This window comes from Canis lupus, chromosome 3 (genome assembly GCF_003254725.2).
Source record: "Canis lupus dingo isolate Sandy chromosome 3, ASM325472v2, whole genome shotgun sequence".
NCBI classification, from domain to species: domain Eukaryota; kingdom Metazoa; phylum Chordata; class Mammalia; order Carnivora; family Canidae; genus Canis; species Canis lupus.
The window spans coordinates 62298825-62323304 of record NC_064245.1 but is presented as its reverse complement, the minus strand read 5'-3'; the positions used below and the strand labels follow the sequence as shown (position 1 = coordinate 62323304).

General features: G+C 42.7%; 1 protein-coding gene across 1 annotated transcript in view; it reads left to right on the top strand.

The window, feature by feature from the left end:
- Positions 1–6905: 6905 nt before the first annotated feature.
- Positions 6906–24480, top strand: part of NSD2 (nuclear receptor binding SET domain protein 2) — a 60587-nt gene continuing 43012 nt past the window's right edge. Inside the window, 5 exon segments of the mRNA XM_025437346.3 lie at positions 6906–6950; positions 6953–7530; positions 9965–10127; positions 21636–21802; positions 22270–22752. Coding sequence (XP_025293131.1) covers positions 6935–6950; positions 6953–7530; positions 9965–10127; positions 21636–21802; positions 22270–22752 — 1407 coding nt within the window. The 5' untranslated portion in view covers positions 6906–6934.

Genomic DNA, 24480 nt, shown 5'->3' with positions numbered 1-24480 from the left:
GCCTCACGTTTGAATGATAATTTTTTTTTAAGATTTTATTTATTTATTCATGATAGACATAGAGAGAGAGAGGGAGAGAGAGAGAGGCAGAGACACAGGTAGAGGGAGAAGCAGGCTCCATGCTGGGAGCCTGACACAGGACTCGATCCCGGGACTCCGGGATCGTGCCCTAGGCCAAAGGCAGGCGCCAAACCACTGAGCCACCCAGGGATCCCCTTGAATGATAATTTGAATGGGAAATTATTTTCCCTTAACATATTAAAGAGCCTCCACCATCTACATCTATCTGTTGAGGTTGAATAAGGGTCTGTGCTACTATTTCTCTTCTTGTGGTGAAGTCTGGCAGTTAGCTAATTCTTTTTTTTCTAATATATATTTTTAAAGATTTTATTTATTTATTCATGAGAGACACAGAGAGAGGCAGAGATACAGGCAGAGGGAGAAGCAGGCTCCATGCTGGGAGCCCGACGTGGGACTTGATCCTGGGTCTCCAGGATCAGGCCCTGGGCCAAAGGCGGCACTAAACCACTGAGCCACTCGGGCTGCCCAGTTAGCTAATTCTTATGGGTTTTAAGATTTTCTTTTCTTTCTTTTTTTTTTTTTTTAAGATTTTATTTAATTTTTCATGAGACATACACACACGCACAGAGGCAGAGACATAGGCAGAGGGAGGGAGAAGCAGGCTCCATGCAGGAAGCCCGATGTGGGATTCAATCCTGGGACCCCAGGATCACACCCTGAGCCAAAGGCAGATGCTCAACTGCTGAGCCACCCGGATGTCCCTAAGATTTCTTTTTATCCTTCATGTTCTGTAGTTTCATTATGATATATCTAAATATTGATTTTTTTAATTTATCTTGCTCAGAACATTGGGTACTCTTAATCTGAATACATGATTTCCTTTCATCTCTGGAAAAATTTCCATCATTGTCCCTTTGAAATTGCCTTTCCTCCATCCTCCTTAGTCTCTCCTAGAACTCCATTGAAATGTAAGCTCCTTGAGGGCAGAGTGTCATTTCCTTTTTTTGGTGGCAACATACACATGACATAATATTTACTGTTTTAACTATTTTTGGGTGTGCAGTTCAGTGGTATTAAGTACATTCACACTGTTATGTGAGCATTACCACCATCCATCTGCAGAACTTTTTCATCTTCCCAGATTGAAACTCTGTCCTCATTAAACACTAACTCTGTATTCCTCCTCCCACTCTCTTGCAACCACCATTCTTTTTGTCTCTGTGAATTTGATTACTCTAGATACTTCATATAAGTGGAATCCTATAGTATTTGTCCTCTTATAACTGGCTTCTTTCACCTAACATAATGTTTTCAAGATCCATCCATGTTGTAGCATAAAGGAATTTGTTACTTTTTAAGGCTGGATAATTTCTACTGTATGTATATACCACGTTTTGTCTGTCTATTCCTCTTTTGATGGATACTTGGGTTGCTTCCATCTTTTGGGTATTATGAATAATGCTGCTTATGATTTGTTGGAATACAAACACCGGTTTGAGTCACTGCTTTAAATTCTTTTTTTTTTTTTTTAAAGATTTTATTTACTTATTCATGAGAGAGGCAGAGAGAGAGGCAGAGACAGGCAGAGGGAGAAGCAGGCTCCATGCAGGGAGCCGACATGGGATGCCATCCCAGGTCTCCAGGATCATACCGCAGGCTGCAGGCGGCACTAAACCGCTGTGCCACCGGGGCTGCCCTCTGCTTTAAATTCTTTTGGATGGGTAGAATTTATTTTTTGGAGCATTTTTAGATTCACTGCAAAACTGAGGGGAAGGTACAGAGATTTCCTGTATATCCCCCACCCTCCACCCTGCACCTCCCCTGCATAGCCTCCTCTGTGTCAACATTCTCCGCCAAAGTGGTACCTCTGTACAATTGATGAACCTGCACTGACATATCATAATCACCAGAGTTCATAGTTTACATCGGGGTTCGCTCTTGATGATGTATGTTCCATGGTTTTGGACAAATGTATAATGACAGGCAGATATCCACCATTGTAGTATCATACAAAGTACTTTCTTTGCTGTAAAAATCCTCTGTTTTGCCTATTCATTCCTCTCTCCTTCTAGCAACTACTGATGTTTTTACTGTTTCTGTAGTTTCACCTTTTCTAGAATGTCCTATGGTTGCAATCATACAGTGTGTAGTCTTTTTTTTTTTTTTTCAGTAAGTAGTAATATGCATGTAGGGTTCTTCCATGTCTTTTCATGGCTTGATAGTTGTTGCTTTTTAGCATGAGTAACATTCCATTATCTGGATGGTCCACAGTATATCTATTCATCTACTGAAGGATATCTTGGTTGTTTCCAAGTTTTGGCAATTACGAATAAAAGCTGGTATAAACATCTGTGTACTGATTTTTATGTGGATGTAAGTTTTTAAATCCTCTGGGTAAATACCAAGGAGTGAGATTGTTATTTCTTATGGTAAGAGAATGTTTAGTTTTGTAAGAAACCACAAAGTTATCTTCCAAAGTGGCTGAAACATTTTGCATTCCCACCAGCAGTAAATGAAAGTTCTCCTTGCTCCATACATATCCTCACTGGCATTTGATATTGTCATTATTCCCGATTGTGGCCATTTGAATAGGTGTGGAGTTATATCTCATTTAATTTTGCATTTTCCTGGGACACCTGGGTGGCTCAGTGGTTTAGTGCCACCTTCGGCCCAGGGCATGATCCTGGAGACCCGGGATTGAGTCCTGTGTTGGGCTCCCTGCATGGAGCCTGCTTCTCCCTCTGCCTGTATCTCTGCCTCTCTCTCTCTGTGTCTGTCATGAATAAATAAATAAAAAATCTAAAAAAAAAAATTTTTGCATTTTCCTGATGACCTCTGTGTGGCACATGTTTTCATATGCTTATTTGACACCTATATTTCTTTGGTGTCTAATGAGATCTTTGGCCCATGTTTTAGTTGGGTGGTTTATTTTCTTACTGTTGAGTTTTAAGAGTTCTTTTTATATCTTGGTAACAGTCTTTTATCAGATAGGTCACTTGCAAATCTTTTCTCTTAGTCTGGTTTGTCTTCTCAAGAGTGATTGTCTCCCCCAGTGTTCTCTGATTTCTCACATTCCCCTTAAGAGTGGTCTTTTATCTTTAATTTTGTTAAACTATACATAATATAAATTTTATCTTAATTTTTTTAAATGTATGGTTCAGTGGTGTTAAGTACATTCTCATTGTGCAGCTGTCCCCACATCCCCAGAACTCCTCATCTCGTGAATCTGAAACTTATACCTATTAAACACCAACTCCCTATTTCCCCCTACCCCTCGCCTGAGGTTCCCACCATCGACCTTCTCTCTCCACAGATCTGTCTCCTCTAGGGACCTCATGTAAGTGGGATCCTATGGAATTTGTCCTTCTGTGACTTGGTCACTTCTCTGAGCACAATGTCCTCCAGGTTCATCCAGGTGGTGGCAGGTGGCAGAGTGTCCTTCCTGTTTCAGGCTGAATAACATTTCATCGTGTGGTTGGACCACATTTTGCTTATCCATTCATTGATTGATGGACACTTGGGTTCTTCTGTGTCTTAGCTGCTGTGAAGAGTGCTGTTGTGAACATGGGGAGGCAGGCATCTCCTTGAGACCCTGCTTTCAGTTCCTTTGGATACATACCCAGATGTGGAATTGTTGGGTCATATGGTGGTTCTTTTTTTTTTTTTTTTTTTTTTTTTTTTTTTTAGAGATTTTATTTATTTATTCATGAGAGACAGAGAGAGAGAGAGAGAGAGGCAGAGACAGGCAGAGGGAGAAGCAGGCTCCATGCAGGGAGCCTGATGTGGGACTCGATCCTGGGTCTCCAGGATCACACCCTGGGCTGCAGGCGGCGCTAAACCGCTGCGCCACTGGGGCTGCCCGCTATTGGCTATTTTAATGTTTCTGAAGAAATGTCTATTCTAATCCTTTGCTTATATGTGAATCGGATTTTGTTTCTTTGTTGTTGAATTTATGTCATTCATTTTTGCAGCTTTAAAGTTAATAATTGGTTCAGATGTAACACATTGTCATTTCTTTTTATATCCAACTCAGATATGTACTTTATTGATTGAATTAGTATTAATAGAGGAGTGGTCTTGGCTTTATATTGGTTTCCAGGTTTTATGATAATTTATTATTGTTTAGATAAATAGTGATTGCTTATTTCAGCATGATTTTCAGAAATCATATTTTATACTACCAGTTTATTTTTTAGGCCTGTGGGAAGAAGGAAAAAAATAGAACTATTCTTCTTTGGCATCATGAAACTTGGGAATATAAATTGGTCCATGGAGCAATTGAAATTAGAACACATTAAGAATATATTAGTGATACAGATTAGAGTAGATGCTAATTTAAATATTAATTGGAGAGCTCACAAAACAGAAAAACTCATGTGTTTTGGAGGGAAAAATGAGTTCAGGTGGTTCGAGTCTGATGTGTGGGACTCAATCCCGGGTCTCCAGGATCATGCTTTGGGCTGAAGGTGGCACTAAACTTCTGGGCCACCGGGGCTGCCCTTATATGGTAGTTCTATCTTTAATTTTGTGAGGGATTTTCATATTGTTTTCCATGACGGCTGCACCATTTTGCACTTGTATTGACATTGCACAGGGTTCCAATTTCTCCACATCCTCACCAACACTTGTTACTTCATGATATTTTTGAGAGTAGCCATCCTACTGGGTGTGATGTAGGATCTCACTTTGGTTTTGATCTTAAAGTGATGTGTTGGTTTGTTTTTTGTCCAGCAGCTGGAATCTTGTTTCAGTTATTTTATAAACTGGGCTTCTTGGACTCTATCCCATATATGTATCTACCTGGAATTTGGGCACGGTTTATTTATTTATTTATTTTTAAAAAGATTTTATTTATTTATTCATGAGAGACACACAGAGAGAGGCAGAGACACGGGCAAGGCAGAGGGAGAAGCAGGCTCCATGCAGGGAGCCCAACGCGGGACCCGATCCCAGGACTCCAGGATCACGCCCTGAGCCAAAGGCAGACGCCAAAGGCAGACGCTGAGCCACCCAGGGATCCCCTGGGCACGGTTTCTATGCAGAATGGCTCTCTTCTATTAGTTTTACTTTTTTTTTTTTTTTTTTTTAAAGATTTGTAGTTATTTAAGAGAGAGTGGGGGAGAGGGAGAGGGCAAAGCAGACTCCTTGCTGAGTGGAGAGCCTGACGGACGTGAGGCTTGATCCCGGGACCCTGGGATCATGACCTGAGCCAAAGGCAGATCCTGCACCCACTGAGCCACCTAGGTGCCCCGAAGTTTTACTTCTTGTACAGCTGTTCCTGTTGCCTCAAACTCTCCTTAGGCACAAAACTGAAAGCCGGCACGCTCTCCTGGCACTTTCCTCCAGGAGCTGACTCCCATTGATTTTCTTCCTGCTTTCAGTCTCTCTTCATGTCTTCAAGTAATTGTTTTTTATATTTTTACCCAGTTAATGTGACTTGAGTTGTAATAATTTACATAAAAAAAATACCATGTGAGTAAAAGTGCGTGCTATCCCACAAGTTCCATGTCAGGAGGCTACTGGGTGCGCAGGACACTCCCTGGAGCTCGGGCTGCTTCATGTGCTCCTTTTTCCCCCATGTCTCTCCAGTGAGGTCTATGTTCCTTATTGCTGCACCTCAGATTTCTCCACCTTGGCACTGTTGGCATTTTGGCCAGATAGTTTTCTGATATGGAGGCGGTCCTGTGGGTCAAAGCGTATTTAACAAGCTTCTTGACCCTCCCCAGTAGAGGCCAGTAACAGCTCCCTAGTGGTAGCAATCACACAGTGTTTCCAGACCATGCTAAGTGTCCCTGGGAAATAGAGGCTTCCACAGTTGAGAACTGCTGCTGTGCATGTGTGGACCTCTCTGCTCTGTGCTCTCAGCTTCTCGCTGGTGTCCCATGAGCTGGTGCTGCCGTCTTGGGTGGGGGGCTCTCACTGGTAGCTGACAAAATGCCATCTTGGTGAATGTCTTCCTAGCTGGAATGGGTGCCTGCCTGTCCCTGGTTACTAGCTGTCCTTTGGGTTTCAGTGCCATCATTGGTGTCCCCAAGAGAGGACTATAGCTGTACAGTAAGGACCCCAATCATCACACGTAACGTAACCTAAAGGGTCTTCCTAAAATTGCCCCCTGCTGCCCTTGGGCCTCAAGTGGCCAGCGTGGCCAAAGGCAAGTAGTGCATGTTATGGCTCAGTGGTGTTGACCTTGCTAGTTAATCTTCAGGAGATAGCTGAAGAGAATTTACCATTCCTGCAATGCTTCTTGTCAATAAGCAGTTAGTTTGGGCCTGGGCAAGGACAGGGTAGAAGACAGAGATTAAATGACTAGTCAGAGTGTAAACCAGAACTGACTCATTTTTTAACTGCCCCCACCATTAATCTGGAGCTAATGGTGTGGCAGGGACTGGGAGATCTGGTTTTCTGTTGTGCTGATTAGTAACCTTGGGCATGTGGCTGAACCTCTGCCTGGAGTCCTCAGCTGTGCCCAGGGGAACTTTGTTTTTGAGCTTTTCCCTCTGTCCTTTTACAAAGGCCTTGTGTTAGCTGCCCCAGGCACATGTACTAGTGGTGATCTCCCCATTTCAGCAGTGGTTGAGCCAACTGAATCACGTGTCCACGGCCACATTCATTGCTAGTTGGTGGTGGTGGTGGTGCGACTCGGCGGCCTGACTTTTGTGTTCTCCTTAAAAATTATCCTTGTTCCTTTCCTTTCAGTTTTATCATTTTGTGATTCTGTCTCATTTTTGAAGTATTAGAACTGCCTTCTGTGACCTAAATGATTATGTAAATATCATAAATTGCCTTGAAACAAATAACCACACAAAGCTGTAGAGGTATTGGCATACTTAAGTTAGGTTTTAAACATTATGTTTCTTTTTATTTTTGTTTTTCTAATACTGTAGTGTTCTAAGAACAGAAGCATCTGGGCTGAATGGAATTTAGCATCAAAAAAATCCTCTTTCTGTTCAGAAAGTTGTAGAGTGCATAAAGATGAAGCAGGCACCAGAAATCCTTGGCAATACAAACGGAAAGACTCAGAACTGTGAAGTGAATCGTGAATGTTCTGTATTCCTCAGCAAAGCCCACCTCTCTACCAGTCTGCAGGAGGGGGTCATGCAAAAATTTAATGGCCACGATGCCCTTCCCTTTATTCCATCTGAGAAGCTGAAAGATCTAACTTCCCGTGTATTTAATGGAGAACCTGGTGCTCATGATGCCAAATTACGTTTTGAGTCACAGGAAGGGAAAGGACTTGGGACACCGCCTAACACCACCCCTATCAAAAATGGCTCTCCGGAGATTAAGCTGAAGATCACCAAAACATACATGAATGGGAAACCTCTCTTTGAATCTTCAATTTGTGGTGACGGTGCTGCTGCTGTATCCCAGTCAGAAGAAAATGGACAAAAAGCAGAAAATAAAGCAAGAAGGAGCAGGAAGAGAAGCATAAAATACGACTCCTTCCTGGAGCAGGGTCTTGTCGAAGCAGCACTGGTGTCCAAGATCTCAAGTCCCTCAGATAAAAAGGTATCTGTGAAGAGTTGTGGCCAGGGGAGGATCGTGAGGGGGGCCTCTGCGTGTGGGGTCGGGCGGAGGTGAGGAGAGGCTGCCATGCATCTGCTCTCCAGTTCTCCCCGTCTGCCCGTGGCCTGGGCCCCTGCATCAGGATACCCTGACATTGCCCACCTTTGGCCTCTCAGCAGCTGTTGAGCCAGTGGTGAGGCCTGGAGAGGTTAACTAAGTGATCAAGATGAAAGTGGCTCAAGAGGTAAAACCAGTTTCTAAACTCAGGTCTGGCCAGTTCCAGAGCCCTTGATCTTTAGACTGTACTCTTTTTCACTGATCTTCTCTCCAGAGACATAATTTAGCCTAATGATAGAGGTGTGTGGGGATCTAGCATCGGGCTTCTTAAATTTGTGCCATGTGAGGAATAGGGAACAAAGCTGTGTTATGCAGGAGTACTCCTGTCCTTCCACATGGTCCTCTGTCCACTTAGCTTGTCTCCTCTACCAGGGGTCCAGCAGATGGTCTGCCTCCTTGAGGACCAAGGTTGTGTTCTTATACCTTCATTTTCTGGGTTCCCAATGCAGAGCCCAGCATTCGGAACACATCTGAGCAAGTGTTCACTCATCAAACACTGGGTGGAAACCCCCAACCTATAGTGAAGGAATGTAGTGGTTTATGTCACTGTATCTTAACGTGGCACTCAGGATGGCCCACTACTTAATTTAAGTCATACAAAACAGTCAGGGAACTCTGGCCTTGGCTGAAGGAACTAGGGGGGTGCCAGGGGCTGGCAGTCTATACAGTCTATATGAACAGAATTTGGAAGGTGCCTGGTGCCTGTTGGTCTTTACCTGAAACTCCAGGTTCACTTGCAGGGGTGGGCAAAGGGAACCTGAAACCGGTTTGGGTTGGAATATTTAGTTTAAAATTACAATTGAGGAATTTTATTTACAACTTTCACAGATAAGAGGGGAAATGGCCACAGTTTCCTTGAAGTCATTAAAATAATGAAAGTTTTTAAGGGTTTGAAAACAGTGTTTTAAGTGCTCAGGAGCTGTTTAGCTTTTGCTAATGTAACTCCTACGGTGAACTTTTTAAAGATCGATTTAGTGAGCTGGGCTGATACAGTGGGTTTTGAAATGCCCATGATTGTAGGGGACCTCACTCTTTCATAAGGGAAGAGGCTGGTGCAAGTTCTTTCCTGCTCTGCTACTTGATTTTGTAAAGACTTGGGTAAAATTCCTGAATTTTGACTCTCCATCTTCAGTATGGAGGTGATACTACTCATCTTTATGGGGCTGTCGTGTGGCTTAGATGACAAAAAATATAAAACTGGGATACCGTGGAGTAATCAGCTGGCGTTTTTTGAGGTACTCTACCTATTATTACACCAAGCATATCCCGCAAAGAAGAATACTTCTGATAGAATAAATAAAATTATTCTGTAATGCAGTGTGTAATGTGGCAGCTCTAGGCCAGCCCTTACCACCATGCACACTAATCCTTTTAACAACCAGTGAGATTTCAAATCTGCTGTCCTTGGTTTACAGATGAGTAAACTGAAGCCCAAACCAATTAAGCTTTTTGCCCAAGTATGTAGAGCTCTTAAGAGAAAGCTGGGGAATTCACACCCAAGAGGGGGCTATGCTGACTGTGCTTGTCCCACTGGAGGGCAGAACTGAGAGGGGTGTGTGGTGATAGTGGCCCTGGTCGGGTCTTCAGACTCCTAAAGTCACTTGTGTTCTCAGGTGGAGAAACAAGCTTACAGCCCCAGGACTCAGATCAACAAATGAGGCTGAGACCTGTGGCCACGCCTTCCTGATGTCCTTGTCACTCTGGGCCCTTTCCTGCGAGTGATGCATGTGCTCCAGAGAAATGACAGATACATGGCTGGGGAGTGGGAGGGTCAGAATATGGATTTGATCTATGAAAATTCTTTTTGGACTAAGTGAATAAAGCACCATTAAAGACCATCTACCAGGCCAAGGAAATCAATTTATGTAGGTTCATAATGTTGATTACCTACTGTGTGTGCCAGGCACTGTGCTAATTCTTTAGCTAGAGCAAGGGACAATTTTGATGAAGTGATAGCAGGGGAAGCATGTTCCTTTTTTTTTTTTTTTTTTTTTAAGATTTTATTTATTTGAGAGAGAGTATGAGTGGCAGGAAGGGGCAGAGGGAGAGGGAGAAGCCGACTCCCCGCTGAGTAGGGAGCCCATGTCAGCCTGGATCCCAGGACCCCCTGGAGATCATGACCTGAGCTGAAGTCAGTTGCTTATTAATCAGCCTGAGCCACCCATGTGCCCCCAGTATGCTCCTCCTTTAGGGGTGTGTGTGTGTGTGTGTGTGTGTGTGTGTGTGTGTTTTAAACCTATAGTCTGATTAATCTGTGGATAGAAGGCTGGGTTTAGAAGTACTTATTGGATGTGTTAGTATGTCTTTTGTTCATTTTCAGATTGCAGCTAAGAAAGAGTCCTGTCCAAATACTGGCAGAGATAAAGACCACCTGTTGAAATATAATGTCGGTGATTTGGTGTGGTCCAAAGTGTCCGGTTACCCTTGGTGGCCATGCATGGTTTCTGCTGATCCACTCCTTCACAACTATACCAAACTTAAAGGTATTGTGTTTATGGATTATTTTTCCATCTTTCCCTTTCTGCACTTACTCTTTCTAATGTGCAAACTTTTTTTTGTTTTTACTTTTCCATAGCCCTACGATGGTTCTTTCTTTTTTTTTTCCTATTTAAAAAAATTGTGCTAAAATACACATAAACTCTACCATCTAGACCTTTTTTTTTTTTCCCCATCTTGACCATTTTTAAAGGCACAGCTCAGTCGTATAAACATTTTCACATTGTTGTATGGTCATCACCACCATCCATCCCAGGACTCACTCATCTTGTGAATCTGAACCTCGGTGCCCATTCCTGCTCCTCCCAACCCTTGGCACCCACCGTTCTATTGTCTGTCTACTTTTTGTAGTTTTGGTTTGCAATTTCCTAAGGATTAGTGATGCTGAGTGTCTTTTCTTGTGCTATTGGCCATTTTTTTTTTTTTTTTTAAATTTTTATTTATTTATGATAGTCACAGAGAGAGAGAGAGGCAGAGACACAGGCAGAGGGAGAAGCAGGCTCCATGCACCGGGAGCCCGACGTGGGATTCGATCCCGGGTCTCCAGGATCGCGCCCTGGGCCAAAGGCAGGCGCCAAACCGCTGCGCCACCCAGGGATCCCTTGGCCATTTTTTTTTTAAAGATTTTATTTATTTATTCATGAGAGACACAGAGAGAGAGAGAGAGAGAGGCAGAGACAGGCAGAGAGAGAAGCAGGCTCCATGCAGGGAGCCTGATGTGGGACTCGATCCTGGGTCTCCAGGATCACACCCTGGGCTGCAGGCGGCGCTAAACCGCTGCGCCACTGGGGCTGCCCGCTATTGGCCATTTTAATGTTTCTGAAGAAATGTCTATTCTAATCCTTTGCTTATATGTGAATCGGATTTTGTTTCTTTGTTGTTGAATTTATGTCATTCATTTTTGCAGCTTTAAAGTTAATAATTGGTTCAGATGTAACACATTGTCATTTCTTTTTATATCCAACTCAGATATGTACTTTATTGATTGAATTAGTATTAATAGAGGAGTGGTCTTGGCTTTATATTGGTTTCCAGGTTTTATGATAATTTATTATTGTTTAGATAAATAGTGATTGCTTATTTCAGCATGATTTTCAGAAATCATATTTTATACTACCAGTTTATTTTTTAGGCCTGTGGGAAGAAGGAAAAAAAATAGAACTATTCTTCTTTGGCATCATGAAACTTGGGAATATAAATTGGTCCATAGAGCAATTGAAATTAGAACACATTAAGAATATATTAGTGATACAGATTAGAGTAGATGCTAATTTAAATATTAATTGGAGAGCTCACAAAACAGAAAAACTCATGTGTTTTGGAGGGAAAAATGAGTTCAGGTGGTTTGAGATTCTTGTAGAAAGTTCTTCCAGAGTAGAGTTTGAATTCAGTTTGAGGAAGGTGATAGATGGTGAGCACAGTGTTGGAGCTGAGCCAAGGTAGTGCCCAACTGATCTTTGCACCCTTAAAAGGTGTGGTGACTAGAGCTGTGGGCTGGGCCAGGCGGCCTTCCCAACCCTCTAGTACTGCTGATCAGTCAGCCTTATAGGACATCTTAGGGGTATGTGAGTACATGTCCCCTCCTGTTCTTTGACTGGAGGCCTGAGCTCTCACAGGAGCAGCATTGCTGCTCTCACTATAGGTTGGGGTGCTATTGGCTTGCTGTGTATGTGAAGCAGATGGCTGCTGGGGATGGGGTACAGGGGAACCTCTCTGGTAAACAGCCTTGAGAGGAGATGGGTTCAGGATGAAGGGGACTATGCTTGAGTCCTGAGTGCCTCTGTCTGAGTCCTGCCCACCTTCCTGCCCCCAGGGGTGGTTAGACTCTGCCTCAAGGTTCAGGAAAGCATATCTGCTTACGATGTGTGGTGGCCAGAGAAGACCCTTTGGGGTGGCTTTAGCTCTGACTTCATGGAGGACCTTTGGCATCCTCAGCTTGATGGAATTGGGGAGTCCCTTCCATGAGGCTTAGGGACCCCAGGATGTACCCCAGAGGATTCTAGACTTGGTCAAGTATGAAAAAAACTATCAGTTGAGACAGAGGCTGGGCAGGCACACTGATGTGCCTGAGTGCTGCTGGTTCCTTCCCAGCTCCTCTAAAACCATGCCGCAAAGCAAAGTGGGAGTCAGTGTGGGCATTATGAGTCTCATGCCACTGGTCTTCCTAACCTATCACAAGCAATTCCTTTTTTTTCTTTTTTCTTTTTTTTTTTAAGCAATTCCTTTTTAATGTCTGAGGGTTCCACTTCGTATGAGGCCCTCTCCCTCTGCCTATGTCTCTGCCTCTCTCTCTCTCTCTCATGAATAAATAAATAAAATCTTAAAAAAAAAATAAAACCAGATATTTTATTGTATCTATCCTATCCCTTTCCCCCAGACACCTCTGGGACTCTTTTCTGAAAACATTCCGGTTTGGCCAGTTATTTCCCTGCAGGATCTTAGTGTTGGGTCATTTACTTTAAATAAATTTGTACCCATTCTTAGTGCCTTTATGTCGCCAGATGTGCCCTGGCTTTCATAGCAGTGCCATCTTGTCATTTGTTTGCTTTGTGAAATATTTTTGTATTATTGCTTGTTCGTTTTTTATTTAAACCCCCCCCCCCCCCCCAAAAAAAAAAACCTTCCCAAGCGCATGGTTCAAAGTAGAACAATGCAGCGGACATCCATGTACCCTCAGCTATATTTGCAAACTTTAAACGTTTTGGTGACCTGCTCCATCTCTTTCTGAATGTGGACACTCTCCTCTTGGCCAACCCATGTGAATGTAGGCTGTAGGTGTCATGGTGCCTCACCCCTAGATGTGCCAGCAGGGATTTTTTAAGAACAAGGACTGCTTTCCACACAACTGAGCACCCAGCCACATGTAGGGAGCACTGTATCAGTGACTCTGCCCCATCATCGTGGCTCTTGCTTAGACTTCCCCAGTAATCTTCAGTATTTTCTCTGTGCCTGTTTTTTCTTCACTCTGGATTGAAAAGGATGCTTGCATTGCATTTAGCTGTCCTGTCTGTTTAGACTTCTGCAGTGTACAACAGCACTTCCTGCCCCAGCCCATTCTCAACTGCTCTAGTCTCTTGTGATCAGATTCAGGTTCACAAGACGATTCAGGAGTACCTCTTGGTGTTCTTGAGGGAAGGGGCTTGAGCTTAGCCCTTCCCTCAATACCTGCCTTCTTGCAATGTGTTTCTCTAGGAATTATTTGGGGACACAGGGAAGGCAGCACTCATAATCACAAGCACATCAACTTCAGAAGACTGGTAATGTGCATTTGAAAAGTAGTCCAAAAGGAAGGGAGCCAGGGTGAATTCTCTAACTGATAGGATAGTCACATGACCTTTGAAAAGAGGAGTCAGAAGAAACAGAATGGGGAGCCGGTGGTGGTAGTGACAGAAGGACGCTCCCTTCAGTTGAATTTCATCAGGAGCTCTTGGGGTCAGCTATCCCACTTCCCAGGAGGTGGTGGCCAATGGAAAATATAGGCCTTTTTTGTCATTAGCGAGTGATCTGTGGCTGTGGTTGGAGATTAGTTTCCCCTGCTAGTCTCACCTCATGGTGTCAGCACTCATGACCCATGGCTCTATAAAATGGTAACTGTTGATTTTTGTCTTGCTTTCTGTGCTTAATTAACTGGTATTTTTCTGTGAAAATGAGCTGCTTCTTAAAAATTTTGTTACATAGTATAGTCCTTACCCTTTTTTTTTTTTCATTTGAGAGTGAGAGAGAATGTACAAGCAGGAGGAGGGGCAGAGGAAGAGGGAGAAGCAGGCTCCCCACCAAGTTGGGAGCATGATGTGGGGCTCAATCTCAGGACCCTGAGACCATGACCTGAGCCAAAGGCAGACATCCAATCATCTGAGCCACCCAGGCTTTCTGTCCTTACTCTTCTAAAAAAATTTTTTTTTAAAAAGATTTTACTTATTTATTCATGAGAGACACAGAGAGAGGCAGAAACACAGGCAGAGGGAGAATCAGGCTCTCTGCTGGGAGCCTGATGTGGGACTCCACCCCAGGACTCCAGGATCATAACGTGAGTCAAAGCAGACACTCAACCACTGAGCTACCCAGACACCTTAACATTTAAAAAAAATTTTTTTAAAATTCACTTTAATTAGCATATAGTGTTTTATTAGTTTCAGAGGTAGAATTTAGTGATTCATCAGTTGCATATAGCACCCAGTGCTCATTCCCTCATATGCTTGTCTCAGTGGCCATCACTCAGTCCCCCAACTCCTTATTCTTACTCATTTTACATTTTTTAAAAAATATTTATTTATTGGGCAGCCCCGGTGGCTCAGTGGTTTAGCGCCGCCTTCCGCCCAGGGTGTGATCCTGGAGACCCAGGATCAAGTCCCATGTCAGGCTCCCTGCATGGAGCCTGCTTCTCCCTCTGCCTGTGTCTCTGCCTCTCTCTCTCTCTCTCTCTCTCTCTGTGTCCCTCATGAGTAAATAAATAAAATCTTTAAAAAAAATATTTATTTATTTATGATAGACACACGGGGGCAGGGGGGTGTGGAGGCAGAGACAGAGACACAGGCAGAAGGAGAAGCAGGCTCCATGTCGGGAGCCCGACACAGGACTCGATCTCGGGACTTCAGGATCATGCCCTGGGCCAAAGGCAGGCGCCAAACCGCTGAGCCACCCAGGGATCCCCCTCATTTTTTAAAAAAGATTTTATTTATTTATTCATGAGAAACACAGAGAGAGAGAGGGGCAGAGACACAGGCAGAGGGAGAAGCAGGCTCCATGCAGGGAGCCTGACATGGGACTCGATCCCAGGTCTACAGGATCACGCCCTGGGCTGAAGGTGACGCTAAACCACTGAGCCACCCGGGTTGCCCTCATTTTACATTTTGATGCTCAAATTGTCCCAAATTTAACCAGCAAGAGTCTCATGAGGTCCCTTGAGCAGTGTCCCTTTGACCTCTCATTCGGACTTTGAGCACTTCTTACATGTGGCCCAACAAGATGTTCCTTGCTCATTTTATACTTTGTTTGCCCTAGTCATGGAATCATCCGTTTTCTTGGGAAAAAACTTGGATCTTTTTTAGAAGACCGTGGTGTGTAGAAGCCCAGATCTGGGCCCAGTTGTGTTCATTGCTATGGGAGTCAGAGGATTCACCAGGGATGTGTAAAGTAGCACTCCAGGCAGTCCTGAGACTTGGCTCCAAACAGCAGCTCTATAGTGGGTGGGAGTGACATGGTAAGGGGTGGGTGTGCTTTGGGAGTTTAGGTGTCTGTGTTGGGCCCAGGGACCTGAAGAAGGGGTGGCTTCTGGCACAGAGCTGGTTGAACATGGGGGCCTTGTGAAGTGGGCATTTTCTTTTACAACTGCCTCACCCTACCCCCTACCCAGATTTTCTCTCCTTCTTTTTTTTTTTTTTTTTTTGCGTGTGTGTGTGTGTGTGTGTACTTCTTTTGTTTTCTTTTTAACTTATCATGCTTGGATTTATAGATGTGCTTGAATTTGGATCTTAGTAATGTACTTAGACTTTAAAAATTGAAGTATAATCTACATGCAGAAAAGAATACACCTCCATAGGCTGCAGCTCAATCCAGACTCTTTTGAAAGTTCAAATTTCCTTTGAAAAGCTAAGTTAATGAAAGCTTTAGTAGCATTTTTGTGATATATAGTAAGCATAACTTGTCTTGCTTGCTATCTACAAGGGCATCCAGATGGATGAGCAGCTTTGAGACCTGACTCTATAAGTTGGAAACAGAAATAAATGTATGTCTTAGATATGGTACTGTGAAGAAAACTGAATTCTGTTGCATCTGGGAGCTTCACCATCTTCTTGTACACCTTTATCTCACTAGTCTTCTCATCAGATAACTGGGGAAATTTTTGTCCCTTTTTCTGTTATGGAAGGGAACCCTCATTGCCTTATTTCTAAATTCCAACATTTTCTAAAACTATTACAGGTCATCTGGCTTTCTTATATCTTGGGTTATTTGATAGTATAATCTTCTCACTGATTTTTTCCTTTTTTGCTTCTCTCAGTACTAAGTGAGGTTGTGTTAAAATCACCCACTGTGATAATGAATGTGCCTATTGTGGGGATCCCTGGGTGGCTCCACGGTTTAGCACCTGCCTTTGGCCCAGGGCATGATCCTGGGATCCTGGGATTGAGTCCCGCATCGGGCTTCCTGCCTGGAGCCTGCTTCTCTCTCTGCCACCCCCCCCCCCCCGTGTCTCTGATGAATAAATAAATCTTTAAAAAAAATGAATGTGCCTATTTTTTTGCCATATCGCGTTTCTGCTTTACCTATTTTGGTGCTCTAGTGCCCCCCAGGGGCTAAACCAGGAAATTCAAGCATGATGATACTTGTCCTGTATTTCCTTAGAACTTTGTGAGGTCATGTCCTTGGGATTTTTGTCCCTGTGCTCTATTCTTGCTTCTGTAGACACTTGTCTGCATTTTTTTTTTTTTTTATGGCTTCTCTTCCACCCTGGAGCCTTGTCTGTATGGGGTCCATTCTGCATGCATGGGTGACTGCTATTAAAGGATTCTGTAGAATCTGTAGAGAGACTGGCTCAGTCTGGCTCAGAGGCTCAGGGGCCACCTTAAGTCTGCTGGGCCATGATGGGGAGGAAAGGATTGTAGTGAAAAATTAGGTATTTGGGCTATTATTGGTGGAGGAAAGGTTTTCTTAGAAGGGATTGTAAGAACCAACCATGATTGATGAACATCAGAAATCACAGAAGAAATAATTACTAATAAATGGTGGGATAGCTGGTTAATTATGTGGTAAAATAAAACTGAGATTTTCACCTCTCACTTGAACCAAATAAATTTATTTATTTATTTATTTATTTATTTATTTATTTATTTATTTAAAAAGGATTATTTGTTTATTCATGTGAGGCACACAGAGAGAGGCAGAGACATAGGCAGAGGGAGAAGCAGGCTCCCTGAGGAGAGTCCAATGTGGGACTCAATCCGAGGACCCTGGGATCATGCCCTGAGCTAAAGGCAGACGCTCAACCACTGAGCCACCCAAGTGCCTGCCCCTTCTCTGCTTTTCTTCCACCTGACTTATAAGGAGCATTTTTCTGTGTAATTAACTATTTTTAAAAAATAATGTAAGTTCATATAGTGCATCTTATCTTAAGCACTATAACAGATTTTCTTCATTACGCGAATGCTGTGGTGTCGTTTGTAGTCCTTTTCATGACCAAGGAAAGTTCTTTCCAAGTATTAAAGTAATGCAAGAAGTCCCAAATCCCTTAATGTATCTTTGAATTCCAATTTGAATTGTAAAATCAAATCAGTATATGCACTTATAAACAGACCAAATTCTACTGAAAGGTTAACAGTGAAAAATAGTTCAATCTTCTCCTTAGAGCTAATTATTTTTAGCTCTTCCAACATTTGCTTCTAGTTTTAATTACTATCTTTTGATTTAACATTATTCAGATATTTTCTGTTGATTTTTTATTATGGAAAATGAAGCTGGATCTCTTCAATTGTTTCTTTTCTTCCCATCCTCTACATATAATTAACTCTAACTCAGTTTTTTGGTGCTTTTTATTTGTTTTAATTTTTAGCCTACTAGCTAGCCACTCCAGGGGGCAGATTAACTCACTGTTTTTATTACAGCAAACAAGTATTTACATAATTTTGATTATGATTGCAAAATATCATTCAGTGAAAAGCAAAGTGTATTAGTCGCCTTTTCTTTTTTTTGTACAACTTTTTGTTTTTCTTGGAGTTAATTGTTGCCTGCCTGCCTTCTCTCCTTCCTGCCTTCCCTCCTGCCTGCCTGCCCACCTGCTTGCTTTCCTTCCCTCCTTCCTTCCTTCCTTCAGCTCTACACCCAACATGGGGCTTGAACCCATGACCCCAAGATCAAGAGTCACATCCTCCACTGCTGAGCCTGGCAAGCACCCCTGCTTTTCTTTTTATTATTATTTTTTTAAATTTTTATTTATTTGTTCATGAGAGACACAGAGAGAGAGAGGCAGAGACAGGCAGAGAAGCAGGCTCCATGCAGGGAACCCCACATGGGACTCGATTCCGGGTCTCCAGGATCACGCCCTGGGCTGAAGGTGGCGCTAAACCACTGAGCCATCCCGGGCTGCCTGGAAACCTGCGCTTGATTACCATTTTCTTTCCTGCTCCTTGGACCTCATCTTTTTTTTTTTTTTTTTTTTTTTTTTTTTAAGATAATTTATTTATTGGGTGCCAGGGTGGCTCAGTCGGTGAACCGTCTGCCTTCAGCTCATGATCCTAGGGTCCTGGAATCAAGTCCTACATTGGGCTTTCTGCTCTGCAGGAAGTCTGCTTCTCCCTCTCATTCTGCCATTCCCCCTGCTTGTGCTCACTTTCTCACTTGCTCTCTCAAATAAGTTTAAAAATCTTTTTAAAAAAGATTATTTATTTAGAGAGATGGTGCATGAGCAGGGGAGTGGCAGAAGGAGAGGGAGAGAGAATCTCAAGCAGACTCTGGGACTGAGCCTGGAGTTGTCTCCTAGAATCTTCCGTTTTCCTCCCTCAATCTGTATCACTGGCACCCTTAATCTTATGCATAGTAGTAATCTTAGACTTTTTAAAAGTGCTTTCCCGGGTTACATGCATTGTTTTCTGTGGCTCTGCACTGTGCTCACTCTTGGTTAGTTTTTCTTTTCTGCTGGAGTATATTTTTGGGATTCTAAGAAAGTGTGCATGGGAGGTAAATTTGATTCCCTGTCATTCAGAGGATTCCACTTTTGTGGTTTGGCTCATAGAATTTTATGTTGAAAATAATTCTTTTCAGAATTTTGAAGGTTTTACATCATTTCCTCCTAGCATCAGGAGTTGTTCTTGAGGGCAGCCCCGGTGGCGCAGCAGTTTAGCGCCTCCTGCAGCCCAGGGTGTGATCCTGGAGACCCGGGATCGAGTCCCACGTCGGGCTCCCGCATGGAGCCTGCTTCTCCCTCTGCCTGTGTCTCTGCCTCTCTCTCTGTGTCTTTCATGAATTAAAAAAAAAAAAAAGAAAGAAAGAAAAAAAAAAGTACTTCACCTTGTTGATTTTTTTTTTTAAAGATTCTATTTATTTCTTCATGAGAGACACACACACACAGAGATACAGGCAGAGGGAGAAGCAGGCTTCATGCAGGGAGCCCGACTTGGGACTCGATCCTGAGTCTCTAGGATCACTCCCTGGGCTGAAGGCAGGCGTTAAACTGCTGAGCCACCCAGGCTGCCCTTTGAAGTACCTTGTTTTTTTATTTTTTATTTTTTTAAGATTTTATTCATTCAGATACAGACACACACACACACACACAGAGGCAGAAACACAGGCAGAGGGAGAAGCAGACTCCATGCAGAGAGCCTGATGTGGGACTTGATCCCGGGACTTGATCCCAGGACTCCAGGATCACTCCCTGAGCCAAAGGCAGGCACTAAACCACTGAGCCACCCAGGGATCCCCTGAAGTACCTTGTTATCCTACTTTTTGTTCCATGGACATGGAAGCTGCACTTGTCTCTTCCCCCAACAGCTCAAATGTCACAAACATGTGCATTGGTGTGTGTATTAGATGAGACACTTAGGATTGTTTCAGTTCTGAGACATGGTCTTGTGTTTGTTTGTGTGTGTGTGTGTGTGTGTGTGTGTGTGTGTGTGTTTTTTGACAACTTTCTCTGTTTCTCTCGCTAGAAGAGTAATTACTTGGGTACGGTACTTCCTGGGTTGATCTTATAGGTTGCTTATGGAAGTAGATGTTTTTCATCTTTCTCTTTTTCTTCTTTCTGAGAGATTTTTTTTTTAATTTTTATAATTTGTTTATTCATTCATGAGAGACACAGAAAGAGGCAGAGACATAGACAGAGGGAGAAGTAGGTTCTCTGCAGGGAGCCCAATGTGGGACTCGATCCCAGGACCCTGGGATCACGCCCTAAGCCGAAGGTAGATGCTCAACACTGAGCCACTCAGGTTCCCCTTCTGAGAGATTCTTAACTTACTTTCCAAGATTTCTTGCTATTTTTTTAAATTGTATTTTAAAGTCTCTAATCACTCTTTTTCTCTGTTCTCTTTTAATAGCAAACTAGAGATTTTCTTTATTAGGTGTCCTCTCTTCCTGGAGTTGTGTGTGTGGCCTTGCAGAGACTGCTTATTTCTGTGTATCTTGGATTCATTTATGCTGAGGCTTCCCTGGGTCTTGGGGGTCCTTGACACTGCATTTGTGTTTGAGAGGGCACCACTCAGAACTGCTGCAGCATGTATGTGAGGAGACTCTTAGCTTATTATTATTATTTTTTTCTTAGCTTATTTTAGAGGGTCCAGTTGGTCATTGGCCTTGTAGTTGGGAGGATCTCCAAAAGACTGGAGAAGTTTTTCCTTTGGGGTGTCTTGGTTCTTTAGGAAGTGTTCTTGGATTTCTTGTGGCCAGCATTCTCTATGAAGAAGCAGGGGCTAGCAGTCCTCCCATGGAGATCCCTTTTCCTCCCTCCACTTGACACAGAGATCTGACCTTTTATTATTTATTTATTTATTTTTAAATATTTAATTTTTTTATTCATGAGAGATACAGAGAGAGAGGCAGAGACATAGACAGAGGGAGAAGCAGGCTCCTCACAGGGAGACCATGTGGGACCCGATCCCCAGACCCGGGACCACGCCCTGAGCCAAAGGCAGAAGCTCAAACACTGAGCTATCCAGGCCTTGAGACCATTTTATTATTTTTAATTAAAAAAAAATTCTTTTTTTTTTTTTTTTAAGTTCAACACACGGCTTGAACTCACAACCCTGAGATCAAGACCTAAGCTGAGATCAAGCAAGAGTCAGATGCTTAACCGACTGAGCTGCCCAGGCACCCTGAGATCTGACTTTTTAACCAGCTTCCTTGTTTTCAACTTTACTCTTTCTAAGCTGAATATGGCACCTCCTCGCTTGGATTTTGGGATCAAGCGTCTCTTTCCTCACCCACCTCCCTTCTGGCTGCACTGTAGGATGTGGCTTCTTCCTTTATTCTAAGAGGAACAGCAGTGGACCTCTTGGGGGGTTACCCTGTTGCCTCATGGCTGCCCTCAGAGGTCATTGGTGTCCTAATTCCCTCTGTGAGCTTTGTGGGTGAGGAACTGGCCCAAGCTTGTCCAGCTGGTAGGTGATGGGTTTGGTTTGGGATTTAAACTTAGGCTGACAACCAGTCTGTCCCCTTCATTGCTGCAGAGTCCCCTCTCTGTTGAATGGCCCCTTTGTTGATATCCTTTCTTGCCTTCTTTATTTGGTAATCTTTTTAAGTGGATCTTGGAAGGGAGGAGATGTCTACGTCCATTCCTAGTTGAATTTGAATCTTATCTGAGTCCCTGATAAATGCATTTCTTTTCTCCTTGACGTGGAGCATGGTGGGGATAAAAAGAGTAGAACTTTTTTTGAGGTTAACAGACTCAAACAGCACCAAATAAAACAACTTCAAAGCAGCTTCCAGCTTCATATCAGTAATTATTAATAGACTTGCCTAATTTCATCCCAAATTCCAACTTTCAAGTTCTAACATTTTATTTCAAAAACTAGGTCAGAAAAAGAGTGCACGCCAGTATCACGTACAGTTCTTTGGTGATGCCCCAGAAAGAGCTTGGATATTTGAGAAGAGCCTTGTAGCTTTTGAAGGAGAAGGACAGTTTGAAAAATTATGCCAGGAAAGTGCCAAGCAGGCACCCACGAAAGCTGAGAAAATTAAGGTGATAGATGTTCCTTAAGTATAATTTTAGACCAAAACTTTAATTTTATTCTTATTTATCTTATTTTGAAATTATGGTTGCTTGATATATTGTAATGGCTTATTTATGTCTGTCATTGTTTAACTTTGCCCAAGTATGCTGTTATAAAACATGACAAGTTTCATTAGAGACAGTTTTCATTACTCATTTGATGATAGAGGTAATTTGTTTTATAATTTTAATTATTTTGTATATACGAAAATATATAAAATGTTATCTATAATATATAATGTGATGAGAACTGATTTCTAGTTTAAAGAAACAGTTATTATATTGGGCTGAGTACTATATAAAACCTTCAAGTTAATTGGCTTTATAGTGTTTGATTTCTAAATTTATCTGGAATTGTAAAAGTATCTTTCTTTAAAGTGGATTAATTTTTTTGCTTATATAAAGAAATTTACAATGTCATATGTTTTTCTTTTCAGCTGTTGAAACCTATTTCAGGGAAATTGAGGGCCCAGTGGGAAATGGGCATTGTTCAAGCAGAAGAAGCTGCAAGCATGTCCATAGAGGAACGGAAAGCTAAGTTCACTTTTCTCTATGTGGGGGACCAGCTTCACCTCAACCCTCATGTAGCTAAGGAGGCAAGCATTGCTGTGGAGTCTCCGGCACAAGTGGTAGAATCCTCAGGAGTCATTGAAGAAGCTGCTGATAACCCCAAGTCCCTGAGAGAAGAGGGCATTCCCATCAAGAGAAGGCGGAGAGCCAAGCTGTCTGGCTCTGCCGAAAACCAAGAAAGTGAGCCTGGGACAGTAAAGAGTACTCCTCAGAAGGTGGCAGAAGCTGACCCCAAGAGAGGAGTTGGGTGTCCTCCTGGAAGGAAGAAGAGCGTGGCCTCCACTCCACGGAGCAGGAAGGGAGATGCAGCATCCCGGTTTTTGGTCTTCTGTCAGAAGCACAGGGATGAGGTCAGCACTGTGTTGGGTTCTGAGGTGTTGTGTATTTATTCTGGGGATTTCCTGAATTTGAGGGACATCCCTTCAGTGCAGTTCCTCTACTTCTCAACATTATCAGCACAGTCTGTAGTGAGCCTGGCTGAGATTTTAGGTTTAATAAATAAATATTGTTAGGGAACAGTCATTTTCATCCTTGGGTGCAGAGATGCTTGGCTCTGCACTCTTGGTTACAGAAATGTCTCTCCCATGGTGGATGAGAAGATATCAAGGACAGGAACATAACAACAATGAAGGTATTTGAACACTTTTCTTGATTGTCGTCATAGAATAAGGCATCTTTTAGTACATTGTAAAGCTTGATTGTAAAGAACTGAAGGGATTAGGTCTCCGTTTTTTGTTATGTTTGATATTACTTGAAGTGAGTGGGTTGGTAGGGCTTTTCTCAGGTGATGCAATGTGAGAAATCTAGTATGTGATTCACTATGTTGCACATTAAATGATCCTCTCAGTAGATGGAGAAAAGGCATTTGGTAAAATTCATTGCTCTTTTTGTTATTGTTGTTAAGATTTTATTTATTTATTCATGAGAGACACACAGAGAGAGGCAGAGATATAGGCAGAGGGAGAAGCAGGCTCCTCACAGAGAGCCTGATGCAGGACTCGATCCTAAGACCTGGGGTTCACGACCTGAGCCAAAGTAAATGTTCAAGCACTGAGCCACTCAGGTGCCCCAAATTCATTGTTCTTTGATACAAAGTTAGCAAGCCAGAATTAGAAGGTGACTTCTTTACTCTATTGAAAGGTATCAATCAGAAACTTTCAGCAGGCATCATACTTACTGATGAAACTTTAGAAGCATTCTCTTTAAAATTGTGAACAAGACAAGATACCTATCCTTAACCACTTACATTAAGTGTTGTAGAGAAAATAGCCAGTATGCTAAGGTAAGGGAAAGGAATGTTGTTTGCAGAGGTGGGGAAAACTTAAGAGAATCTACAGAAAATCTTTAGAATTAATAAAAGTTCACTAGGACTGCTGGATCGAAGATCAATATACAAGAACAACAATAATGAGGAAACATAATATTAAGACAGAGACCATTTGGGGCACTTGGCTGGCTCAGTTGGTGGAGCATGTGACTCTTGATCTCAGGGTTGTGAGTTTGAGCCCCATGTAGGGTATAGATGTTACTTAAAAATAAAATCTTAAAAAAAAGATACCATTTATGACTGCAACAAAAAAAAATAGGTACCAAGAAAAAAAATATAACAGAATATGTATAACTTGGAGAAAAATAACTCTTAGTATTTTACCAGACCTAAGTAAACAGAAATGTAAACATATAGGAAGGTTCAATATTCTGAAGTTGAAGTTGTCAGTTCTCCTTATATTAAACTATAAATTATGTATAATCCTAATAAGACTCCCAATAGGAAATTCTTTGCACTTTTTAAGTGCAAAGATGATAAATAGCCACATTTGAAGAGGAGCTTGGCCTGAGGACTTGCCCTGTCACACAGGATATTCTGTTATTGAAAGCAGTGATATTTGTGCTGGGATATTGAGGGCAGTGACAGCGCCCAGAGTAGAGCCCAGAACAGGCTCTTGAGCGTGTGGAAGCAGATGGGAAAGGGGTGCAGACAGCTGGACAAGCTGGTTGCTTGGGATGGGTGCTGGGCGGATGCCAGTGGTTTCAGAACTCAGCCCCTGTGGAGCAGCTTTGTGCTTTGGGAGAGAGGA